The 26,725-nt window shown below is 42.0% G+C and overlaps 1 protein-coding gene across 3 annotated transcripts in view; it reads right to left on the bottom strand.

Moving 5' to 3' along the window:
- Positions 1-25,329, bottom strand: part of REEP6 (receptor accessory protein 6) — a 1,065,881-nt gene extending 1,040,552 nt beyond the window's left edge. For 2 of the 3 annotated variants that reach the window (XM_044053991.1, XM_044053990.1), the window contains exon 1: positions 24,932-25,329. In XM_044053991.1, the coding sequence (XP_043909926.1) occupies positions 24,932-25,055 (124 nt within the window). In that variant the 5' untranslated portion in view covers positions 25,056-25,329. The remainder of the gene's footprint in view (positions 1-24,931) is intronic. The other variant, XM_044053992.1, reaches the window with a different exon arrangement.
- Between the last annotated feature and the right edge of the window lie 1,396 nt (positions 25,330-26,725).

Genomic DNA, 26,725 nt, shown 5'->3' with positions numbered 1-26,725 from the left:
AGAATGGACCTGCTGACTGTCTGCTAGCCACTTGGAGTTCTTCAAAACATACATTGCTACCAGAAGACAAACTGAATCTAGAGACCACTGCTACTCTCTCATTGCTTCTCAGCAAAGGGAAGAGGACTTTGCCTTCCCTGTTTAGTGCTGTACTTTACCACAAACATTGTCAGAGTGTACTGCAATCCTACCGGGAAATAAGAGGTCCTGAAATTCCTGCAATGCTAGGAAAACCATTCATCTCCAGAATACTGATGTAAAGATTGGTCTCTATCTGGTTTCACTGACCTCCCGTTGAAATGCCCCCTCCCCCACTCCAGAGGAGGCAGTGTCTGTAGTCACAGCTACCACTGGTGAAGGGGAAGCAAACAGTTTCCCCGTTTGCAAAAAGGTGAAGTCAGCCACCAATTCAAGTGAGTTCTGCAAATCGGGGTTATCTAGACTTGTAGTGAAGACCACTGTGCAAAAAGCATCCACTGGAATATCCTCATGTGAAATCTGGCATAGTGAGCCATTGCAATTGCTGTCAACATCAAACCTCAGACTTTCAGTATCAGGTGAGCAGAGAGAGTTTACTGGTGACATAGTAGACATTCTTATTTTGAGTGTTTCTCAGAAAGTGGTTGTGTCTAGATGGCTACCAATGACTTTTCTAATCAGTCAGCAATGCCAACATTAGAGTTTCATACCTTTTTGTTCAGAAAATGCAGACCGATGCAAAACCTGCTGTTCTGGCTGAGAAGTTTGAAAGGGTGATTTTGACAACTGACAGATATCCCCCCCAACCGCTTCCAGAGATGGACAGTCGAGCAAGCCTTTATGGGTGCTGGTTTAGCCTTCCTTAAAAGGGTTCCCTGTACCCCTGTTTTTGCAGACCTCTTCAGCTTTGTGGTTGATGTTCTATGAAGAAACCACCTCTGCCATGGACACCCCTGTTTGAGGAGAAGTCAAAGGGTTGGAGCTGGAATCTTTGAACCATAATGACTTAGAATCCTTCCTTATTCCTGTGGATAGGTCTAAGGCTTCTCAAATCTAATTCCCACATCAGACAGCAATTTCCCCATCATGCTCACACTTCATTAACTCATACTTAATTGCCGATTCAAAATGGGAGGATTCATCAAAAGAAGCATTAATGAAGGACACCTTGAAATTATCCACAAAGTTACATAAACAGAGTCATGCTCGAGGTCTGATAGTGCGGCAGGCACTGGCTTGACTATCGGCATTGACTATATTGCGGAATACACAAATAGAGACGTTGGTAATATTACACATGGTTTTCAGGGTGGTTTATAGTGGTTTCATAGACTCATGATTCATGGACTGTCCCAATGTATTCATAGCCTACTTTGCTAGGTGTCTTTCACACCAGATCATGTGTGTTAAACAGCTTAACACTCTCACGGCAAAGATGCCCAAGGTGTAAGCACACTGTCCAGAGTCCTTGATTTCTTATTGGGGGATGGACAGCTGAGGACTCATCTGTGAGTTTCTTCTTGGTGGTTGCTACAACTGTTACTGAACCCACCAAAGGACTTTTTGACCACTACTGCCTATCCTTATGTGGGCATAAAATCTTATCAGGCTTCCTGGGAATTGCACATTTATAGGAATTACAAGCCAAGTGAATCACACGACCATTTACCCCTTGCCAACACGCACCCTCATGCTGGTCCCCCTTTCTCAAGGAAGGTAAACCAGGTCAGTCTGGGGATAAATGTATGGGCAACCATCCACGTCAACCAGGTTTAATATAAAAGAAGTGATGGTGCCACTTTGCTTTACTTGCATGGGCAGTCTGTTCTACAGATTGGGTAGGCCTTGGGTAATAAATCTGTCCATCCAGCAGATTTAAATCTCTAATTCTGGTATCAGTAGAACTGTTAGACCTGCAAAACTAACAGTAAAAGATCTATGACAGAGGGCCCTCTAACTGCATGGAATGCAAAGCATAGATCTCTTCACAACAGCCTACGAGTGTTTCAAGAACCTCCTGGTAGCGCAGGGTCTTTACAACAACAATCGTCTTGGTTAGGAAAGGCCCCAGTGGTTCCACTTCCTTTGGAATGTACCTTTCCAGACATAAGGAAGTGCTGTACTCAACAGCTGGTCTAATTAGGACTGCATATAGCAGGATAACAGCCTTCTTTGATCTGGATGATATCCCCTTGGATACAAGTTGTGCCAGACAGAAGGATTTTCTGATTACTGCTGCTACATGGTGGTCAAAGGAGAGAGTATTAACAACCCATATTCCAAGAACCCTAGCTACACTGCTATTTTAGAGTAGGGTACTGGCTATACTGTACATTGAAGGAGAGTCATTCCCTGCCTTAATCATAAGTGAATAATGCAGGCTTCCTAGAAAGTTGTTTTTCTAGGGATGCTGTTCCATTATATGCTTATAAAGCATCTCTTTATTCTAAATAAATAAACAAAAACAAACATTCAAGGTACCCCTGTTAAAAGAAAATGCACCTGTACCACAGGAGGTGGTGTAAAGCAGTTGACCACTCCAGGCACATTATACTTTGAATGTTGCAAGGTATCTGCTCAGTGGGTAAGACAGTGCAGAAAGCTTGCAATGTTCAAAGTGTAAAGGGAGTGGTATTCACAAGATGTAAAGAGAGAAGCTGAAATTTCCAAAGGTAGTAGCATGAGACAGTACTGTGTTTTCCTTAATATGCTGGTAGGCAACCAGATATTGGCAGTGGACAGCATCTTTCTCAACTTCTTTGCTCCTGGATCTGAGAAAAGCCAAAAATAATAGGGCAGAAGGAACACAGATCCAGAATCAGAGACAGATTTTAAACAGTATTCCATTTCAATTAAAATGTTAATGGAACAGGTTTTGCATCAACATGCATTTTCTTAATAAAAAAGGTATGAAGCTCTAATGTCTGGCATTGTTGACTGCCTGTAATCCTCAGCAATTTACCCGAAAGTCAAAAATGTTTATGAGAGGCATGGCAAAAATCAAGAACATTGGAGAGGTACTGTGAGCGTCTATGTTTAACAGAAAATAGAAAACCTTTTGTTGTTTTAATAAAAACTGGATGTCTGTGGCATGCAAAGACAAAATAAATGTAATTGCTGGAGCTGCCTGTGGAGGAAAATGACTCTCTCTTTGCTCATTACTCTCGATTTGCAACCGTTTGGAACAAAGGTGAAATATATTACATGACCATCCTCTTATCACAATCAGACATCTGTACATAGATGTGGCTATAACTGGTGGGGTTGTTTAGATGAAAGTAAATGAACCTCGTCATTTGCTCAGTATAAACAGTCATTATCTGGCTTTGCAGGATTAGTATGCATTTATGTGAAGTAAGATGTACTACTTTACTGTGATTACTAAGTGTCTGTGTTGAACAAATTAAGTACACTACTGATATTTTATTTATTACCATTTGTTTCTACCACAATCAGACATTTGAGGCACTGTGCAGACAAGTGATTTTTCTCTACAGTTATCTGACCACTGCTAAATATTGGTTTCTAATCTGGTGTGACAGAAGTAGTTTTGCAAACAGTACTGTATTTGCTGAAATTAGTGTAAAACTAGTACTGCTATGGCTTATGTGTGTGTGTGTGTGTGTGTGTGTGTGTGTGTGTGTGTGTGTGTGTGTGTGTGTGCGTGTGCATCGGGGGGTTACTGTATTAAAAAGTAACAAGTAGGCTATCATTTCTTTCCATCAGCAATATCAGCAATACACATAATAAGTGGCTATCTTTGGTTGTACGAGATGAGGAGTGTGAAAGCAACAACTCAATGGCACAGAGGTGCAGTGAGTAGCATTGCCATTTCACATTGTTTGGCTCTGGTTAAGTTCTTGGCTGTAGCTTCTTCTGTGAGGAGTTTGCAAGACCCACTCATCTCTGTGTAGGTTTATCTATTTGCCCAGGTTTCCTCCACGACCCCTACAACATCCTCTGGGTGAACTGACATTCCTCCAATTTGCCTGTGGGCAGCATGCATACATGTTTTTGTATCTTGCAATGTACCTGGCTTGTCAGAAGTAATAATTTTTCACACACATACTTACACTGCCCCTCAAATGCCATTTCTGTGGAGTGTGGGTATGGGTAAAAAAATATCCTAATTTTTTTGTCTTTGGGCATACACTATATTACCAGGCACATACATAACCTATGTAAATATTCTGGATAGCATTAAAAGAGTCATCTTTCAAAAAAAAATAAATAAATAAAAAGTCATGAACTGTATCACAGAATATCCAGATACACAGTTTTGGGATGTGGGGGCCTCCTAGCAGCTCTGTGGAAGTGGATTTTGACACAATCTTGGTAGTGTCCTTTGCCCTGAAATTCACTTAGTCTAAAACAGGCCTTGCTCAAAGGTGTGTACAATAGGTCACTGTAGCTTGTGATGAGCTGGGGACAATGTGGTCAACTTTCCTCACAAATTTCAAAGTACACAAAGTCATTACAGCTTGTACAGGAGCAGTGTACCATCTAGAAGCAATATGTGTGAAACATTATTTTTCACTTTCGACACAATAAAACATCATACATGTACACAAGTGGCTGTCTTTTGATGGAGGATAAGGAGGCATGTGGTTTATTCCCAGTCGTAATTTATGTATCCTCACAAGCATTTGTCTCGCACACTGCTCTGAACTGCTGTTTTGTCAGCTTTGACCATTAAGCCCCACATAATACAATTTATTTCTACCTTGAAAAACGGGTTTATATTATGTCCTCAAAGAGGCATTCCATCGAACGCCTTTTCATTGACCCTTAAAACGCGAACTGTCATAACAGCGAACAGCCATATCAGCAATCTCTTTCCCTGGGAAAGAAATTGCTTGGCCGTCCTTGTTAGTTGGCTGTTTTCCCCCACTGTAATGGGATCTCGGAGTTGATATATTTCTTTAGGAGGGTGTAAGGGGCAAACCCCATTGACTTCTGCAGGCCTATCAACTCTCAGACCCCCAACTTAATTCAGTTATTTCACCCATATTTATAATATAGCAGTCATGATCAATTAAGATATGTTGAAAGGAGGCAGGAAAAATACAATCTGAAACAGTAAGACTATTTCTTTGCTTAATTAGGATTTTTGTTCAGGCCATCACTGATGAAAAGGTTATCTAAAAGAAAAACTTTAAAATGCATCTCAAAACATCTATAATCTCACACTGCTTTTGGGGGCAAGTCTTATTCAATTACTTCCTGCACAGTTATTATGGTGCAGTCTTGCCTACTTAGGCTGTGTTGAATGAAAGAATGCAGGAACAAATTAAGAGTAAAACTATGAGAAGAGGAAGAAAAAGTAATCCAGACTGTGTGGGAGAAGCTAGGATGGGAGCATAGCTGGCTTTAGGCACCAGCGAATCCTGCGATCGCTGGGGGCCCCCTGTCCCCTGGGGGCCCCCAACCACAGCAAGTTATCATATCCTGATATTTTGTAACAGGTCTGTCAAACCAACAAAAGCTAGTACAGCATTCTTGTATACTTAATAAACCACATGGGTAAGAGCTCATTTATACCTCCTTTAAAATTCAAAGATATTTCTGGTTGTAGTAACAGTGTTTTGTCAAGTAACATTTGTTGACTGCAACTGAGCTGAAAATATAAGTATCTTGATTTTTTTTGATTATTTTTACAGATTACTGTTTTTAAAATTTAATATATATATAGCACTTTGTCTATTCTGTATCTTTACAAATCCTTATCTGTTTAAAAACTTTCATTTGTGTCTCTAGTGCTTGCTGTCTGTAGGCTATTGTTTTAACTGAAGCCTTTCCTCTGTGTAATTATCTGTTGGCTAGTGGGGGCTGGTTCTTTTGTGTTCTTGTAAAAAAAAAAAATAAAAAAAGCTGTTCTAGTACTTAAGCCCTAACTTTGATGGGGTTTCTGTCTTTACACACAGTGCAGACTGGATTAATTGTTGACCGTAACTGAGCTGAAAATATAAGTATCTTGATTTTTTTTTGATTATTTTTACAGATTACTGTTTTTAAAATTTAATATATATATAGCACTTTGCCTATTCTGTATCTTTACAAATCCTTATCGGTTTAAAAACTTTCATTTGTGTCTCTAGTGCTTGCTCTCTGTAGGCTATTTTCCCACCCTCCCTCCTTGTTGGTGTCTTGCTCTTATACTTGGTGGCTTTGCAGTTGCCCGCCCCTACTGTGACACTCCTCCCAGTCTAGTGTCATTAGCTCATTCTGCCGAATACAGACAGAACATTTGATAAGGCCTTCTGTTCCTCCTTTTTCCCTTTCAAAAAGAAAAACAAAACTTTTTTTTTTTTCGCCTGAACCTCCTTGTGTTCTGACTGTGCTTCTCAAACATTTTGGAAATATACAGTATATTTCAGAGCATTTATTATAACTGTAATAGCCTTAATATTGCTACAACTCAAGTGCTCTAGGTTGCACTGCATCTGAAGTGTTTGTGTGTTTTAGCTGCTTTACTATATATATATATATATATATATATATATATATATATATATATATATATATATATATATAGACTTTTCTGTTTCTTTTACTAAATAAGCTCTGTAAAGTTGTTTTATTGCATTCCTGCCTGTATCTCTGAGGTTTTTTTTTTGCTTAGTTTAATTGGTAGGCTACACACTCAAGTGTGCTAGCCGAATTAAAGCATTTACTGTGTTTCTGTACCTAATTTCTGCTACTTTGTAAAAAAAAAAAAAAAAAATTCCTTGTTTCCCGCCTTTACTGAACTAGAATAGTCCAGTCTTCAGGTATTGCTGATCTCTGGGCTGTGTCATAGTTCCTGCGTTGCCCATATCCTTATTTGGATAGGGGGAAGCTTCTTTGTTCACCAGTGAGAGTGGGGAGCTCTGAGCAGCCTATCTGTCCCTTGAGGAGTGGTTCCAGCCCAGTGACCTGTAGCTTATGGGCCGTTTTGGGCCATTTCCTATCTCTTTCTAACCCCCTGCTTTAAAGCCAGCTTTAGCACACTTTTGCACTTGTAATTTAAAGTTTGTCCTGTTTTTTGCATTTACCTGTTGAGGCTACACACTCAAGTGCGCTAGCCTGTGTTACATATTTACTACATTTTCCTGCTATTTGTTGAAAAAAAGAAAAACAAAAAAAAAAAATTATCCTCGTTTCCCGTCTTTCCTGACCTAGTGTAGTCCAAATACAGGCTTTGCTGCATTCTGGACTTTTGGAAAGTTCCTGTGTTGCCCATTTCCTTTCTTGGATAGAGGGAAGTTTCTTTGTTCACCAGTGCCAGTGGGGAACTTAGAGCAGCCTATCTATCCCTGGAGGAGTGTTCCCAGCACAATAATCTGGTAGTCTATTGGCCGTTTTGGGCCAATTTCTAGCTCTTTCAAGTCCCCCTGTATAAAATCCGCTTTGGCAAGGTTTTTGCGCTTGTTACTACTCAGCCAATCTCCTTTTGGTCCGGCAGAGTGGTGCTAGCAACAGAGAGGCCAAAAGAGCGACTGCTAACCTGATAAAAGTGTTTTTTCCTGCTACTATCTGGGCGCCTGTCCGATCTAGCTAAACTGCAAGTATTTCTGCTTCTTGAACTGTTTTAAACTGTTTAAAGTTGTTTTTGCACCTGCACTTTTAAAGTTTGTCCTGTTTGTTGCATTTACCTGTTGAGGCTACACACTCAAGTGCGCTAGCCTGTGTTAAATATTTATTGCATTTTCCTGCTGTTTGTTGCAAAATAAATAAATAAATAAATTATCCAGGTTTCCCGTCTTTCCTAACCTACAGTAGTCCAAATACAGGCTTTGCTGTATTCTGGACCTTTGGAAAGTTCCTGTGTTGCCATTTCCTTTCTTGGATTAAGGAAGGCTTCTTTGTTCACCAGTGGCAGTGGAGAGCTTAGAGCAGCCTATCTATCCCTGGAGGAGTGTTCCCAGCACAAGAATCTGGTAGTCTATTGGCCATTTTGGGCCAATTTCTAGCTCTTTCAAATCCCCCTGTATAAAACCCACTTTGGCGAGGTTTTGTGCTTGTTACTACTCAGCCAAGCTCCTCGTGGTCCTGCAGAGTGGTGCTAGCAGCAGAGAGGCTAAAAGAGCGACTGCTAATCTGATAAAAGTGTTTTTTCCTGCTACTACCTGGGCGACTGTCCGATCTAGCTAAACTGCAAATATTTTTGCTTCCTGAACTGTTTTAAACTGTCTAAAGTTGTTTTTGCACCTGCACTTTTAAAGTTTGTCCTGTTTGTTGCATTTACTTGTTGAGGCTACACACTCAAGTGCGCTAGCCTGTGTTACATATTTATTGCAATTTCCTGCTGTTTGTTGCAATAAAGAAAAAAAAAAGTTATCCTTCTTTCCTGACCTAGAGTAGTCCAAATACAGGCTTTGCTGTATTCTGGACTTTTGGAAAGTTTCTGTGTTGCCATTTCCTTTCTTGGATAGAGGGAGGCTTCTTTGTTCACCAGTGGCAGTGGGGAGCTTGGAGCAGCCTATCTGTCCCTGGAGGAGTGTTCCCAGCGCAGGAATCTGGTGGTCTGTTGGCTGTTTTGGGCCAATTTCTAGCTCTTTCAAGTCCGCCTGTATAAAACCCGCTGTAGCGCGGCTTTGCATGATTTTGTGCATAGCGCGGCATCGGGCAGCACCGCTTATTTGGGTTTGAGCCTTGGAACTGATCTAGTTCTCATAATAAACACCCTATTCCTATGCTAAAGCCTTGCACTTACTCACTAAAGCAATTATATAAGTCAGCACTAAAAAATTAAAAGCACTACACCCTCACAAACTCCCCTTGAGTAACTTGTTCCCCATTGGCCCTTTTTTTCAATTATAAAGGAATTCCCAATACTATTCTAGCATGTCCAAAGGTCAGTTGTCAATCTCCTATCCGGTCCACCTGGTGAACCTGGGAATCTTGAGGCAATGTTACAACTGCCTAATGTACACAGACAACCCTCTCCTCCTCCCAACAAATTCCAACACATGTGAGAGATGCAACCATATAGCCAAACTGGAGGCTAAGCTCTCTCAACTCAGTACTGGCATAACCAGTCAGGAGGAGAAGGAAACCACACTCACTACAATTCCAGTCTCACATAGACCTACCACGACAGCAAACCAAACACATAAACACACAAAAACATACTTGGAGGCTCTAAATAAAAATCTGCCTAAGCAGCAGAGACCTCCAAAGCAGACACCCAAGCAACCGCTACCCCAAAACAAAACACGTGCAACACATAGCTCACAAAGCCAGTGTGCCGAACAGTCACAGCCCTTAAGGCTAAACAACACACCTGATACACTTGTAATAAGTGACTCTATCATCAGGCACACTGACGTCCCGCTCACCAGGCTGAACAAGGAGAAGGTCACGGTGAGCTGCCTGTCGAGCGCTAGGATCCACCACACAACACAAGCACTCAGGTCACTCCAAGGCAAGTACAAATATGACTCAGTCATTGTCCATGCTGGTGTGAATGACCTGAGACGTACCTCCCTGGACTACATGAAAAGAGACATAGAGGAGCTCTCTGAGCATGTAGCCCAGGCCGTTATGACCCTGACCTTGAGTAGCATCTTACCACAGTATGAAGACAAGATTATCAATTTCAACAACTGGCTTAAGTATTGGTGTCATTCAAAGGGGATCCAATGCCTGTCAGCCTGGGATGACATGCTCGACAAGCCACGATGCTTCGCTAGGGACGGCTTGCACCTGTCACCCCTGGGCTTTCAGATATTGGCAAAGGCTCTTGCTACCCCCATAGTGCCTTTTTTAGGCAAGGCTCAAAAGACAAACCCACCTCCATAGGTATCACAAGGGATAAGAAACTAAGAGTAATGCTACTCAGCCAGAAGTCTAAACCTCAAGATGCACTTTTCGAAACTCTCCTTAGCATGGAGAACATCGATATCTGTGCAGTAACAGAAACCTGGTTCAAGGCTCTCGAGAGCACCCCAGCACTACCAGGTTATACCTCATACCATGCTTTTCGGCCCCAAAACTTGGACCGAACCACAAAAGGAGGGGGAGTATCAATATTCGTCAAAGATACCCACACCTCCAGGTTGGTGGCACAGCACGAAGCATCAGAGACTATCCATGTGCAACTAACAGTGGGTAAAACTGCCTTCCAGTTTATAGCCTGCTACAGACCACCCTCCCAAACCCAGGGACCCCACTCGGCCTTCCTGAGAACACTAGAAAATAAGAAGATCTCTCCAAACACCATTATATTGGGTGACTTCAACTACCCAACCATAGACTGGGAGTTTACTCTAGCTCCAACACCCTAGCCCAAAGGTTCCTAGAATTTATAAACTCAAATGCTATGGAACAACTTGTTACCACTCCCACAAGAGGGGAAAACATACTGGATCTGATCATCACCAACATGGGGACTCTATGCTCCAGACCAGAAGTGTATCCCTCACTGGTAAGATCAGACCATAAACTAATCTCACTGGATATTCACATCCCGACCCCAGCCCATGCCCAGAAAACCACAGTGAAAAACTTCTCTAAAGCAAATTTTACACTCCTCAAAACCGAGGTGGAATCCTTCAAAGCCCCCGGGCCTGTGGATATCTGGCCCAGACCACAAAATCCTTTATAAACACATTCTATGAACACCTTCAGGAATGCATGGATCATGCAATCCCAAATAAAACTAAGACCCAATCCTCCAAAGGCAGACGTCCTGTCTGGTGGACCCCAGCCATAAACAAACTATACAATAGAAGGAAGAAGCTACTACATGACAGAACAAAATCCCAAAAAGGGAAGGCATCTCTGATCAGTATTAGCAAAAAACTACGGGCACTCATACAATCGTCTAAGGCCAGCTTCGAGAGAAAAATTGCACAGGACACTAAGGATAATCACAAGGCTTTCTTTAGTTATGTTAGGAACCTGGGTGGGAATTCCCAGATATGCTCAGAATTAGTCCAAAATGACAAAAAATACACCAAACCCACAGACATTGCCAACATCCTAGCTGACAGGTTCAGCACAAACTCCCCCCCCCTCCCCACCAAAAGGGCTAATATCTATCCCAGCAGAGTGCTGCCCCCCTGACATCTCAGATGCTCAGGTAAGCGCTGCCCTCTCCAAAGCAAGAAACACAGCATCAATGGGACCAGACGGTGTCCCGGGCTGCGTCCTACATGAACTCCAAGAAGAGCTAAACCCAAACCTAAAACTACTGTTCAATCTCAACCTTACTACAGGATATGTACCCAAAGAGTGGTGTACAGCAACAGTGGTCCCTCTCCACAAAGGTGGTGCCTCAACGGATCCTGAAAACTATCGCCCCATAAGTCTCACTAGCTTGGTCTGCAAAGCTATGGAAAGGATCATCATGGACCTTATAAATAAAGATATTGGGGACCTATAGACACTGGATCCTACCCAGTTCGGCTTTGTTAAGGGCAGATCCTGCCTCTTAAACCTGGTCGATTTCTCCGAAATAGACACCAAGGCCATTGACAAGGGGAAGGTTGTCCACACAGACTACCTGGACCTCGCAAAAGCCTTCGATACAATACCCCACTCAGGCATTATAGATAAGCTCACCAGCTTAAATATAAACCCCTATGTCACTAGATGGGTTGCAAACTGGCTCAAGGACAGAACCCACATGGTTAGAATAGCTGGAGCCATATCAGACTCCAAACCAGTTACAAGTAGCGTCCCACAAGGCTCAGTCTTGGGACCTCTCTTGTTCGGTATATATTTCTCGGAGGTACAGGCCAACATGGAAGGACTGTGCCTGACCATGTTCGCAGATGACTGCAAACTGGGCGCCATAACAGACTCTCCAGCTGACACAAGCATCCTCCAAAAGGGCCTCATAGAAACAGACAACTTGTGCCAGAGCCATGGCCTCAAGCTAAACGCCAAAAAGTGTATAGTCATCCCCTTTGGCAAAAACAAAGTGCCCACAAATTACCACATAGGTGGTAATCCATTAAGTACAGAAGAAGTAATTAGGGACCTGGGGACCCAAGTTGATAGAAATCTCTCATTTGACAACCACATGGCCAAAGTGGTTAGAAAAACATTTTATATAGCCCACCTAATCATGAAGGGATTCACATCTAGATCAGGGGAGGTCATCGTGCCTCTTTACTCATCCCTCATCAGGCCCATAATTGAGTACAATGCCCCTTTTGGGATGTACCTTACCAGACACCTGCAGCAACTGGAAAGACCCCAAAAGTACCTCACCAAGAGGATCAAGGGGCTCAAACAGATGCCGTATGCTGCCGGTTAAAGAAACTCCAGCTCTACTCAGTGGCATACCGCCTGCTCAGAGGCGATCTGTGCTTGACGTATAAAGCCATGTCCAACCCGGAATTAATGGACATGCTGCACCTCAGAAAATCCAAATCCCATTGAGCTACGCGCTCGAGGGACTTAAACCTCAGCACTGAAATAAATAGGACATGCTGGAGGGACAGATTCATAACCCAGAGGCTCCCTTCACTCTGGAATAAAATCCCAGTCCAGGTTAGGCAGAGTCCCTCATTGACTCTCTTCAAGAGGAATCTTGATGAGTGGATGGGAGATCATAGGTTTACCCGGGTATCACTTCTGTGTCACTGTTAGACAGAGGCACAGTATACTAACCTCGAAAAAGGGCATAGCAAAATTAATTTAAAATGGGTGGCGAAAGCCATACACACTCTGGCTAGGCTTATAAATGCCCTAATGCAGATTGCCTAGTATGAACCTATGAACAGGCAACAGAATACCATTAAATATTTTACAACTGACATAATGCCCCTGGCTTAGTTAAATCTTACTGTTGGACATTTTCTCCACTAAAACTAACTACACAGCCAGCTTTAGGTCCCAACTATACACGTGACTGCAGGGGGCCCTGCTTAATCATCCTTGACTATGTGGGGGCCCCACAAAAGCTGCTGGTTGGGGAAAATGAGGAAATGTATTTATTTACTAATTAGGCTCTTTAGCCTGAAGAGAGCTGTAATATGCCCTGTCAGGATGAAGATGATAATGAAGATGAGCAAGGTAAGCACTAGAGAGATCAGCAGCCCAGAGAGGGACTTACCTCAGTGCAAATTTTGGATTTTAAGAGGAGCTGATACTTCTGATAATCAAGGATGGTTTTCTCTTTCAGAGAGTTTTATAAATACAAGCAGAACACCAGATACTATAACTCTCAATTTCTTTGCTTAAGAATTCAATGCAATCCGAAAAATAATAGAATAAAGGGTCAGAATTGGGACTAGTTCGCTTAAAAAGTTAATAGAATAACACCTTTTGCATCAACACATACTTTTTGGACAATAAATGTAAAACTCAGATCTCTGGATTGATTGACTGTAATCCTGAATGGTTTATCGGAAAATCAAACTTTTTATGAAGGAGAAAGCAAAAGTATGAATATCAGGGAAGGTCTGTGAAATCAGAGACAGTGACAGGTATGTATTACTCCTCACTGAGGTAAATAAAAGTGACTTACCCCTGCTGCTGTTTGACAACTGCTAAACAGCAGTCACTGATCTGGTGTGACAGTACCAGTGTTGCACAATGTATTGCTATTTGTTGAAATAAGTACAAAACTAGTACTGCTGTGGTTTATGTGTGTGTGTGTGTGTGTGTGTGTGTGTGTGTGTGTGTGTGTGTGTGTGTGTGTGTAAAAATATCACTGATTTTTATCTATACACACATCCAATAATGCCAGGACACAGGCATTCTTCTTCTGGATATCAGTAAAAAAATGTACTTAACAAGTAATTATATTTCAAAAGTAACACATAAAATATATCACAGAACATTCAGACAGATCTTCTAGGAGTCTGGTGGCCTCCCCACTCAACAGACTGTATAGATGGATACTGGGGACTCCCTTAATCATCCTTGACTCAGTGGGGACCCCCACAAAAGCTGTTGCTGGTTGAAGAAAAATTAGGAGAAAAAATGTATTGATTTTTGAATGAGCTGTTTAACCTGAACAGTGCTGAAATCTGACCCTTTTAGGATAAAGCTTATAGTCTCTGGTTTCAACCACACCCTAAATGTGTGCCTACAGAAAGCTGCAGTAGGTTTTGGGGGGCTGGTGATTGTGTGCTTACTGCAACTTTAATTTTCATCACAGTGAAACCCAAGATGTGTGCACATGAAGTCATTATAGCTTGTGTTTGAGCTGTGAACAGTGTTATCATTGTTTATTTACTTTTCTCACAGACCTCACAGTTGTAAAAAGAAGGTTACTATAGCTTATGTAGGGGTGGCATAATGTCTAGGAGCAACAAATTAAAATATATATTACTGAAATTCTCACAATCACACATCAGGCACATATACATGGGGCTGGCTTTGAGGGTTGGGGGTGAGAAGGTATGCTATGTATATGTATATCAGCAGTCACTTGAAATATATGACTGAGACAATTTGAACCTCTGCTTTCATCCCAATCTAACACCACAGGGATGCATAGACAGTGATTGTTTTTTGTGTGGGGTTAGGGAGGGAGGCAGGCAGTATTCCCAGAGAGGATCTGTGTATCCTCACAGCAAATGGCTTGCTAGTTTATTGTGAGCTACTATTATCTCAGCTTTGAACAATAAGCCTTGGGCACAGCTTGTGTCTTCCTTGAAAGACACAAAATAAGACTGAAATTCTTTTCTTTTTCATGATTTTTTTTAGGCCAGCACTGGAGTAAAATGCTGAAGGAAATGCTCTAAATTTCATCACAGACCATCTGTAAAATTATGGCTTCTTGAACCCTGGCTTATCTAGGTTATTTCCTAAATGGTTATTACTGCGCTATCTTGGTCAGGAAAGGTCTGTTGAAAGGATGCAAGGACAACTGAAGCTGAACAGCAGCACCTAATTTCTTTCCTTAATCATAATTTCTGTTCAAGCCATTATTGAATGAAAAGGATATGTAAAAAGAAAAAAAAATTAAAATGCACTTCAGAGCATATAGAAAGTTATGGTTTCTTGAAAAAGCTGAGAGTAAGGCAAAATGTAAGAAAAGGAAGAAAAAAAGTAATGTGCATGGTATGGGGAGCCCAAAGGGAGAGGGATCAGAGGAAAGAACTGGAGGGTGTGCGTGGAGTGTTGAAACAGTAGGCCAAGTCATCACTTCATTTAAGTCCAGACCTGTCAGACCTGTACACAGAGTTAATGTAATGTATCACTGTTGACCTGTCTAACAAAGGGGCACTTACAGTTACTGGCATTTAATTGCAAGAAAGTGTGGTATATAGACCTGTTGTAATGTAAAAGCTTGTTGCTACAGGTCTGTCTGTGTGTACTACTCCTAAAAAGTTTGCATCACAAACTAAAAGGTTTCTTAGGAGGGCTGGCTGTGACCCCCATGCCCTGGTCCAGGGATCAAGGAGCCTCAATCCTCACCACTAACACCAGTGAGTGGTGTTCATATAGGGAAAGGATAATAAATACACACAGTAAAGTACAATTTCCCTCAAAAGCACACAGAGATCACAGTCAGTCTGGGGCTGGTACCTCCCTTTCTCTCCACGTCCCCAGTAAGACTCCCCACTGGCACAACTATAGGATCCAGATCTCAGCCTAGTGGGCAAGCTAAAACCTCCCGCACCCTCTCTGTCCAACCAGTGCTTCATTTTCCTGCCCAGATAGCTAACACACACATACATACATACACATTGAGATAAGAGTTATATACAACCACACACACTCTCCTGGGGAAGGCTGGCACAGGTTCTCGAGCCGTGACCCTTTTACCCAGAATATACAGTAGTACCACTTGCCACCACCCACTAATATTTATTAGCTACTCAAAGGCCCTTATTAAAGGGTGTCCAATTATTACTGTGCAATATTATTATCCAAATGGTAAGTGTGACTGAAGTGACTTGGTAGAGTATCACTACATATATGCAATGTACTCTAGAGCTTAAATTATCTCTACACAAAACAGCCACAGTTGAAAGGTTTAAAAATATTTAATAATAATAAATAAAAAAACACAAGACAATACTTACTACACAGTGCTAGTCAAGAGTTCAGAGATCACAGAGAAATACTTAAAATAATACAGTAGCAAAAGTTCTGACATCACAGAAAAACAAACTAGTCTAATCTTCCTATTTCCTAGATATATCTAAGACAAAACACAGTTCTGAAATCATACTTACATCTACACAGGCAGAGATCTGGTGAGTTGGATGTTCTCAAGACAAATGCTCAATGCCCTCATTCTTTCTCTCCTTAAACTGATAACACAGCACCACTGATTAATTTCAGATTACATCATTTCTTTCTGGTTTCCAGGCTAACAGAACTCAAGAGTTTAATGGCCCCTTTGATCTTGCAGATGGTCAGGAACCAGAGCAAGAAATTACACATGCAAATTCTAGCCATTAACTCTGGCCTCAAATACCTTCATCTAGACATATAGGCTCCTAATTTTGACATCAAAGACAGTCATAAAATGTTTGATTTAGCTTTCTTACAGCAGAGTGCACTGTCGTTACATTTTTGCAGTTCAATATCCAATGCAGTATTTTCACATTTTTGCAGTTCAATATCCAATGCAGTATTTTCACATTTAAGAGAACAAGCCTGTGGCTTACATTAATATTTACAAATGACAGATTACAAATGACAGAATTGTCCATAAAATTCAATCTGGCTAGGCTGGCAGCCTTTATCTATCTTCACACACCCCCCCTCCAGAAAACTCAAGCTATTTTTACAAGTGACTCTTGAGAAACGTTGCTCGAGAGGGTTAGGTTTATCTGAGTATACCTTACCCCATTCCCTGTCTTGAGAGCCCATCTACATTAGCATTGATAATCCCACTGCGGTGCTGCACTGACATATCATATGCTCATATCCCCAGATTCCATCTTAGCAACTTGGCATTTTGCTGGCTGGCTCTGCGTAACCATATTAGGGGGTTGTGATCGGTCACTACAGTGAATTTTCTTCCATACAGAAGGCTGAAGTTTCTGCAGTTCCCACACAATGGCTAGACATTCCTTTTCTACAGCTGCATAGCATTCCTCCCTGGGTTAGAGCCTATGACTGAGATAAACCACTGGGTACTCTTCTCTCTCTGAAGAAATCTGGCGAAGTACTACCCCACCCCATGGTTTGAAGCATCCACCTGCACAACATTTTTTTTGATGTAATCTGGACTGGCTAACACAGGGGGTCCAGATTACAGCAAAGAATTTGTTGTGCAGGTGGATGCTTCAAACCATGGGGTGGGGGCTGTACAACAAATTATTTGCTGCAATCTGGAATGGCTAACATAGGGTGCCCTCCTAAAGCTTCCTTAAATTCCTGGAATGTCTGCTCACAGGATGTGGTCCCCCCTACCTTATCTGGCCTGTTCTTCCTCATCAGGACTGTGAGGGGAGCAGCTATGGTACTATAACTCGGGATGAACATTTTGCAGTACCCTGCTGTCCCAAAGAATGCCATCACCTGCTTTTTGGTAACTTGTGCAGGCCATGCCTGAATGGCTTCCACTTTGGCAGTTTCTGGCCTGATCTTGCCACTCCCCACTCAATGTCCCAGGTAAGAGACCTCTGCCATACCCACCTGACATTTGCTCGGCTTAATGGCCAACCCTGCCCTCTGTAGTCTGCCCAGCACCTCCCTGACATGTTGAAGGTGCTCTTGCCAGGAATGGCTGTAGATGGCAATAGGCAAGCAAGGGCAAACCCTCCTGTTCCTGCTAGTATATGATCTACCAGCCTCTGGAAAGTTGCTGAGGCATTTTTCATCCCAAAGAGCATTGTTGTGAACTCATACAAGCCAAAGGGAGTCACAAAGGCTGACCCTCTCTCTAGCACTGGGAATCAAGGGCACCTGCCAGTAACCCTTGGTAAGATCAATGGTTGTAAGATACTTAGCCCCACCTAGCTGCTCTAGGGCCTCATCTGTCCTAGGCATGGGGTAAGCATCTCACTCTGTGTGACTAGTTAATTTCCTGTAGTCCACACAGAACATGGTGCTGCCATCCTTCTTTAGTACGAGCACCACTGGGGAGGCCCAGGGACTGCTGAACTCTTCAATTACCCCTAGTTTCAACATTTCCTGTATCTCCTCCCTCAGAGTCTGTTTAACTCTCTCAGGCACCCTATAAGGGGCCTGCTTAATAGGCCTTTGGGGTCCTGTATCCACTTGGTGGTGCACCCTGGTTTTCAAGTGAATACGTCCCCAAACTCCTGCAACATTGCTCGGATTTCTCGAACCTGAGAAGGAGATAGCTGCTGGGATATTGCTGCTTCTTCCACTGAGGAGTCAGTCCGAGCCTCACTGAGAAGATCAGTCACCAGATCTCCCAAAGACTCCTCCTGCAATCCACTGAAACTGCTCAGCACAAGGTCCTCCCTATCATAGTAAGGTTTCATCATGTTAACATGGCACAATTTTTGCCCTTGCCTCCTGCCTAGCAGTTCTACCATGTAGTTAACATCACTTACCTTTCTTACCACCTTGTAGGGTCCCTCCAAAGCAGCTTGTTGTGTCTGACAAGAATGAGAACCATTAACTGCTGCCCTACATCATACTCTCTAGCTCGAGCAGTTCTGTCATACTACACCTTTTTCTGTTGTTGGGATTCTGCCAGGTTCTTCTGGGCCAAGCATATGAGTTCCCTGAGCCTTGTCCTGAGTTTAGAATATATGCCACAACAGACTCCTTGTGAGATTCACACTCACCTTCCCACTCATCACAAATTAAATGTAGAGGTCCCCTCATCCTATGCCGATACAGCAACTCAAAGCGTGAAAAACCTGCAGTTTCCTGGGGAAACTCTCTGTAAGCAAACAGATGGGGGAAATATTTGTCCCACTCCCTCAAACTGGTCTGCAAATGCCTGTAGCATGGACTTGATTGCAGAGTTTAACCTCTCAACAAGACCATTAGTCTGGGGATGGTAGGGAGGTGGTCTTCAGGTGCTTCCCCCACAGGACTTCCACAGACAAGCCAGCAGGTCTGACATGAAATTGGCACCTTTGTCAGTCAGTCAGTATTTCTTTTGGGAAACCTACCCTGCTGAAAATCTCTAACAAAACATTTGCCACCTTTTCTGCCTCAATGAAGGACAAAGCCACTATCTCATGGTATCATGTAGCATAATCCACTCCCACTAGGATATACTTTTATCTGTGGAACTTGGGGTACTCAAAAGATCCCACAATATCCATAGCTACCCTCTGAAAAAGGCTCCTCAATCACAGGCAAAGGCATCAAAGGAGCTCTCATCTTGTCTCCTGCCTTGCCTACCTTTTGGCACTGCTCACAGGTCTTGCAATACCCGGTTACATGTCTGGAAATTCCAAGCCAATAGAAGTTCTGCATATATGCCTCTTTGTACGTTTTATGCCCATATGACCTGCAAAGGGAATATCATGGCCTATGGCTAGAAGTGCCAGATGGTAGGCTCTAGGCACTACCAACTGCTGTACCCTCTCACCTTCTAGCCCTCCCTCAGGAGTCCACTCTCTATACAGTAACCCTTTCTCCCAGTATACAGATTCCCCCTTCCCTTGAGAATCAGGTGCCTCCCCAACTACTTGCCTCAGGCCATGCAATGTAGGGTCTGAGAGCTGAGCCTGCCTCAACTCTCTTTCTAACCCCTCCTAGCTCCCCTTCCACAGGAAGTCTGGCATACTCTGACAATGGTGCCTCACTGTCAGCCTGGGTACTACTACTCACCTCTACCTTTGCAGTCACTCTGTCCAAGGGAACATCACTACCCACAAGCAGCTGTGGCTCACATTCAGTCTCAGTGCTACACAGTAGCTACCTCCCTGAAGTAACCACCTCACCAGTCCTGGCTGCAATTATGCAGTCTGTCTGGGTCTCCCCAGGCTACCAGACCCACATGCTTGTCTCGAAGCCTGACTGTGTGTAACTGCATTAACACATAGTACTGCCTCATCAAATCCTTCGCTATCAGGAAATCTGCAGGTAGTTCTGTACCCCTGTTGTCTCAAGACAAACTACTATTGGCATTTTGTCTTTCCTATTTACTGGCTCTCTCACCTTTTGTTCCCCATCTTGCCTCTGTGGACATCTGTATGCCACATGGCCCCACTGGTTGCATTCAAAACATTTAACCCTATGTCCTGGATGTGTACGTGGACTAGGGGCTTCCACTGCTACTGGCAGATTCTGCTGGGGCAGTCTGTGCTGCTCACCATGGGTTCCTTTAGACCCATGAGCAGTACTGGGGGGGGTCCCTTTCCTGTGCAGGGATGCCCTGCTTGTTAGGTATAGGTCTCCCTTCTTCCCCAACTTATCTGAAGTAGCACATTGTCCATCAGCTAACCAGATCCTCACGTCCTCAGGCAAAGTGCTAAGGGCTTGCTCCCTCACCAAAAGGTCTGCCAGCCCTTCAAAAGTGGTGACCTGACATCCACTCACCCACCTATGAAAACAAGTGTTCAGTTCAGCAACATATTCACACACACTTTCATCTGCCTTGCGTCTATGCTCACAAAACATTTTCCTATACGTTTCAGGTGTAAGCTTAAAACATTAACAAGTGATTCTTAACAGTATAATCAAAATATTCACAATCAGCAAGTTTAGACAACACAGTTACAGCTTTACCATGCAGTAAGGGGGTCAGGAACCGTATCCAGAGCCTGTGGTCAACATCACACTGTTTACATACCCCTCAAACATATGAATGAAACTATCAAATGTATCCCCCTCTCTAAACTGCGGAAGAAACTTACTGACCTTTTGTGCTTCTGGGGTCCAGTTACTCCCTTGTCCATTACCTGCATGACTCTGGCAAAGAATCAGCATCTCCTTCTCATGCTGCCTCTGCTTTTCCTCAGCTTCCAGGCGTAGCAGTTTCTCATTCTCCTCGGCCTGCAACTGTCTCAGTTTCTCATTGTCCTCACTCTCTAGATGCCCGTCTCTCAGCTGCTTCTATTTCCAAATGCCTAGCCTCCAACTCAAGTCTCTTTAGCTCCAGATGGATTTTTAAATCCTCTGCAGAAAGGTTGAGCTATCCATGAGTGTGGTGAGTCTCCACTACCAGTCAGATCATCCTCCTGGTTGTTGGTTTCTGTTACAGCTGTAACCATAGCTGCAATTATGTCTGCCTTAGTCAGGTTTCCCTGCATCAGTCCCCTAGCCTGGTACATCTCAGCCAGCTGGTTCCTTGTCAGCTTCCCGTACTCCTCTGCTGATATGCTGCCTGCTCTCCCTGACTGACTAAGCTAACAAAAGAAATAAAACAACACAATTGTGATCTGAACTCTGAGTATTCACTGCGTGGCTAATTTAGAGTACAAAAACACCTTCAGTGATCACTGTACACAAGCTACAGGAATTCACTCTACCCACACAAGACAATTAGTATTTGCCAACCAATTAATATGTGGTGTGCATATACCACCACTGCCACCCAATTAATATGTAGTGTGCATATCCTACCACTGCCATCAATTAATATGGGAAGCCCATGCCCTGGCCCAGCAATCTAGGAGCCTCAATCCTCACCACTAACACCAGTAAGGGGCATCCATATAGGGAAGAGATAATAAATATACACACAGTAAAGTACAATTTCCCTTAAGCGCCCACAAAGATCACAGTCAGTCTGGGGCTGTTTTTCCCTTTCTCTCCAGGTCCCCAATAAGATTCCCCACTGGCACAGCTATAGGGTCCAGATCTCAGCCTAGTGGGCAAGCTAAAACCTCCAGCACCCACTCTGTCCAACCAGTGCTTCATGTCCCTGCTGAAGTAGCTTACACACACACACTTTGGGATAAGAGTTATATACAACCACACAGACACTCCTGGGAAAGGCTGGCACCTTTTACCCAAATTATACGGTAGCACCACTTGCCACCACCCACTAATATTTATCAGCTACTCAAAGGCCTTTATTAAAGAGTGTCCAATTATTACTGTGCAATATTATTATCCAAATTGTAAGTGTGACTGAACAGCAAAGCTTATTTGGAGTGACTTGGTACAGTATCACTATATATATGCAATGTACTCTAGAACTTAAATTATCTCTGCACAAAACAGCCACAGTTGAAAGGTTTAAACATATTTAATAATAAAAACACAAGACAATAATTCTTACTACACAGTGCTAGTCAAGAGTTCAGAGATCACAGAGAAATACTTAAAATAATACAGTAGCAAAAGTTCTGACATCAGAGAAAAACAAACTAGCCTAATCTTCCTATATCCTAGTTATATCCAAGAGAAAACACTGTTCTAAAATCCTACTTACATCTAGACACAGGCAGAGATCTGGTGAGCTGGATGTTCTCAAGACAAATGCTCTAATGCTCGCATTCTTTCTCTCCTTAAATTGATAACACAGTACCACTGATTCACTTCAGATTACATCATTTCTTTCTGGTTCCCAGGCTAACAGAACTCTGAGGTTAATGGCCCCTTTGATCTTGCAGCTGGTCAGGAACTAAAGCAACAAAAGAAATTATACATGCAAATTCTAGCCATTATCTCTGGCCTCAAAACAATTGGCAGAATCCCTTCATCCAGACATACTGGCTCCGAAGTCTGACATTAAAGACAGTCATAAAATGCTTGACTTAGCTTTCTTACAGCAGAGTGCACTGTTGTTACATTTTTGCAGTTCAATATCCAATGCAGTCTTTTCACATTTAAAGAGAACACGCCTGTGGCTTACATTAATATTAATATTTACAAATGACAGAATTATATTTACAAATGACAGAATTATCTATAAAATTCTATCTGGCTAGGCTGGCAGCCTTTACCTATCTTCGTAGTGGCATTGACAGGATGATACTTATACTGGGAGTGCCTAGGGGGCCCCAACTTGACATTTGCTGGGGGCCCCCAAAATGCTAACACCGGTCCTGGATGGGAGGAAACTGGGGGGGATTGGCAAAGCACAATGGATTCCATTCATCCAAAGATGTTCTTGGAAGAGTTGTTTACCAAATGTAACAATACTGCACGTTTTCATATTTAATTTTAGCCCTTTCTCCATGTTCCATTTGTTTATGAGAATTAGTTCCTGCTGTAAAGAATAAGAGGAAAGTTTTACAATAGCATCCAGTTTGCAAAAATTTGCAAACTTACTTTACCAAAGGTCTTGATTACTGGTCTGGAGATAAAGAAGTAGATGCTGAAAAGGAAAGGTCCAACTATTGATCTTTACATCACACCACTAATTACCTTTGTATTTTTCTGAAGAGGTACTTGCAACCTTAACTACGTGGGGTCTATAGTTTAGCCAGTTGGCACTCCACCTCACTATACAAGAAAGAAATGTAGTGAAGGTAGGCCGTAGGAGGCTGCCTCCACAGCAGCTATTTTTTTATCCTCACTGTAGAGTTGAGGGATGCCAGATCAAGCAGCATCATCAGGCACCAAATGAGCAAGCTATGGTTCTGCATTCATTTAACTTATTCCCAATGCCAACATGCTGCACAGAATTGAATACTTTGACTAGAACCAAATAAGCAGTGTGAACAGAATGGCCACTGCCTACAGTTTTTCCTCAAATAAATTAATTTGAATAAGCAGGATGTCATTTGACAAAGTCAAACTGATGTAGATCTAACCTGATAAAGGTTTTAATATCATAATTCATGAGGTTGGATATCACATGTTCCATGGTTTTGCAAATAAGGCTAGTCAGGCTAATAAATCTACAGTTACCCAGGTCCATGGTACAGCTGCACTTGTGTAAGGGGCATAAACATTGCTGTTTGCCATACTTCAGCTAAGTTTAGGTTAAACAATTTACGGTAGGGTTCCACAAAGGGAATGGGTTCCAATCAGATTTTGTGTCCACAATCTACACTGGGAGGAGTTCTTCTGCTGGTGTGAGTAGATCTCATCCCAAAAAGAAAAAATCTGCCAGGCATTCCCAATATTCTCAGACATTCTGGTCCTCCTGTGTATATCTACTCCCCCTTCTCAAATACCTCGCTTCTCATGGAAGTGTCCAGAAAAAAAATGTTTTGAAGCCTGATAACAAGACCCCATAGTCAATCAACCTCTGATCAATGATGCTGTGATACCAATGGTGTTAATTAATCGACAGTCCATGGAATTGCACAGAAATTGACATTCACCACTGTGGTCTGGATCAGGTAAACCATACCATTCCAGGAATCTCCATCACTTTCTACTTTGACACTGACGTCTCACAGGACAAGTTGGAGTAAGAAGATGGCCTGCACCTGGCAAGCATTGCTCATAACCTTCAGTATTCAAAATGTGGTACATTGCCTCTCATAATGAGGAATGAATGAGCAAAATGTGGAACACTTAGTTTAGAAACAACTTCAGCTAAAAAACATAAATGATAGTTATAATGGGTTACATTATACGGATAAATTCTTATTTTAGGGGAAGAAATATTAATCAGCACTATTTACTATGCGTAATGGTTAAAAAGTTTCCATACACTGAATGTGGCAGATCCTTTCACTTATGGAACAACTATGAACATAAACGTTTAGTCTCAAAATGAAGAGAATTCCTCATAATGAGGTCCACTTGAAAAGCATGCTGTCAACAACCTCTCCAGGGGTCTTCATAAATGGTGCATATTCTCAATAACAACTACATACATATGAAAGATAAAAAATAATAATAATAAAAAAAGGACACTCCACTATTTTCATTATTTCTTCAAACAGCAGTTTTAAAGTTCTGTGAATTTCATCCTAGCAAGCTGGGAGGGGAGTGTCGAGACTTAGCAAGTTATTTGAATATCCAGCATCTTAGTCCCGCCTCTTCACAGTGCAAGGTCAAAACACCAAAAGTGTAAAACGTTTATGGGACAGAATGGGTACTCGAACTAAATACGTATCCTGTGAGGGATACCATGATGCATTTTTCAAAAGGCTGCTTTAATATTAACGTAATTCTCACAATTAAATAAAATCCTCCACTCACAGATGGGAAGGTATAACTGCTCTTCATATTCTAAAAATCATGCAGTTCGTCTTAGACGCCCTACCTGTAACGATATAGTTACTTTTTATACCGGTTTTCTCCTCCAACATCGCTAGCAGATCTGTCACAAAGTTCTTTTCATTGAGGAACTTCTGGACACGGTCCTTTATATAAGTTAGAAATCCCATGTTAGTTTCGGATGATTTGTATTAAGAGCAAAAACGAAACACAACTTATAAGGTACTGGACGATGTACTCCGGACACTCACTTGGAGGAATAGCCAAGGCTCGTCACAATGCCCAGAGGATTTGAAAAATTAAACCACCTTAATCGTCTTTTCTTTGCCTCGAGTTGCAACTTCGTCACAGCCGGAGCCTCCCCGTTGTGATTGACAACAGTTCTGGCCAATGCAGAAAAAAAGGAGGGGGATGGCAGTAAGCCGTTAAGTCACACTAGCAAACGTACAGGTAAGCAAAGAAGCAGGTGTATAAAGAGGTAGCCTTTCCAAGAGTACTTTTGAAGCGAGCTGATAAAACCAAAGTCCATAACTTTCAACATTTCATCTCCGAAATGTGGGACACAAAAGTGACACGTTGGCAGTGTGTGTAACGCGCTGGTACTGCAATTTAGAACTGAAATGTAAATTCCAGTGCCATTATTTCCTGCAGCCGGTGTCGGTGACGTTTGTGGACAGAGTGTACTAAATCAATATACAAGTATACTTTGTCAATTAACGATATAGAAAATTAGTTTGGCACCAGTTAGAATGGTATGGGACTATAAGAAAAAAATAAAGTAATGCACTGTGTAAAGGTTTTGTAAATCTTCGGCCCGTTTGAAATGCTAGTATTTGAAAATCTTACATTCCGTTTGCTCGAATATGATTGCGCATACCTGTGAACTGAACAGTTTTTCGCAGAATAACCAGATTTTTGTATCATATTTTGACACATTTTTTTCATAAAATTGTGTTTTTTTGGCAAATTAGTGGCACCTCATTAAAGATTGAAGTCAGAAAATTAAGATGGGCATTTGAGTTTCAGACTTCATACCCTTCAGAAAATGTATGGTAATGCATAACCTGTTTATTCTATCAACTTTCTAAGTTTGTAAGAGCAATATTTAAAATTGTCCATATTTTTGGGTTTTACTTATGGCTTTGTCTAGATTTCTTGCTCTAAGGGGTTGAAAGGTATGGTTTGCTGTGACTAGTAGCGCTGGAAAAGATCAAGTCTTACTTGCACAATGCTCGTTTTGGCACTCCTACTGACCTTTTTCAATCAAATGTATTGATTTAGTTTATTTTTATGTCTGTGACTGCGGTTTGTGGCTTTGTCTGAAATATTAAAAACATATTGTTTTAAAAAAAGCAATATTCCCACCATTCTGCTGTACTTCTCAGATGACCAGATTTTCACAGAATCTCCAAATTTTGCCTCATATTTTTGGTCTGAACCTCATAAAATTTGTGTTTTTTCTGGATTTTTGTGGAAAGTCAGTGTGGATAGAATTCACTAACTAGACACCCATTTGAGTTTCAGACTTAATATCCTTCAGAAAAATGTGTGACAACACAATACCTTTTAATCTAGCAACTTTCTAAGTTTATGAGAACAATATTTAAAATCTGTCCCCATTTTTTGGCTTTGTCCAGATTTTTTGTGCTAAGAGGTTGAGCAGTATGCTTCCCACAGTGGAAAACAGTAAATGCACATTCCCACTTTGTGATTCAGGGTCATAGCTCTCAAGGAATCTGGTACAAATCCAGAAAAAATCCTGGACTGTTTTAAAATGAACACTGACATAATAAGAAAATGTGAATTAATATACATTTCATGAAGGGACATAAGTCTAAAC

Source organism: Protopterus annectens, chromosome 13.part0 (assembly GCF_019279795.1).
Source record: "Protopterus annectens isolate FY-2018-M chromosome 13.part0, PAN1.0, whole genome shotgun sequence".
In the NCBI taxonomy this organism is placed as follows: domain Eukaryota; kingdom Metazoa; phylum Chordata; order Ceratodontiformes; family Protopteridae; genus Protopterus; species Protopterus annectens.
Note: the sequence above shows the minus strand (reverse complement) of the source record. Positions and strands in the feature narration are given on the sequence as shown.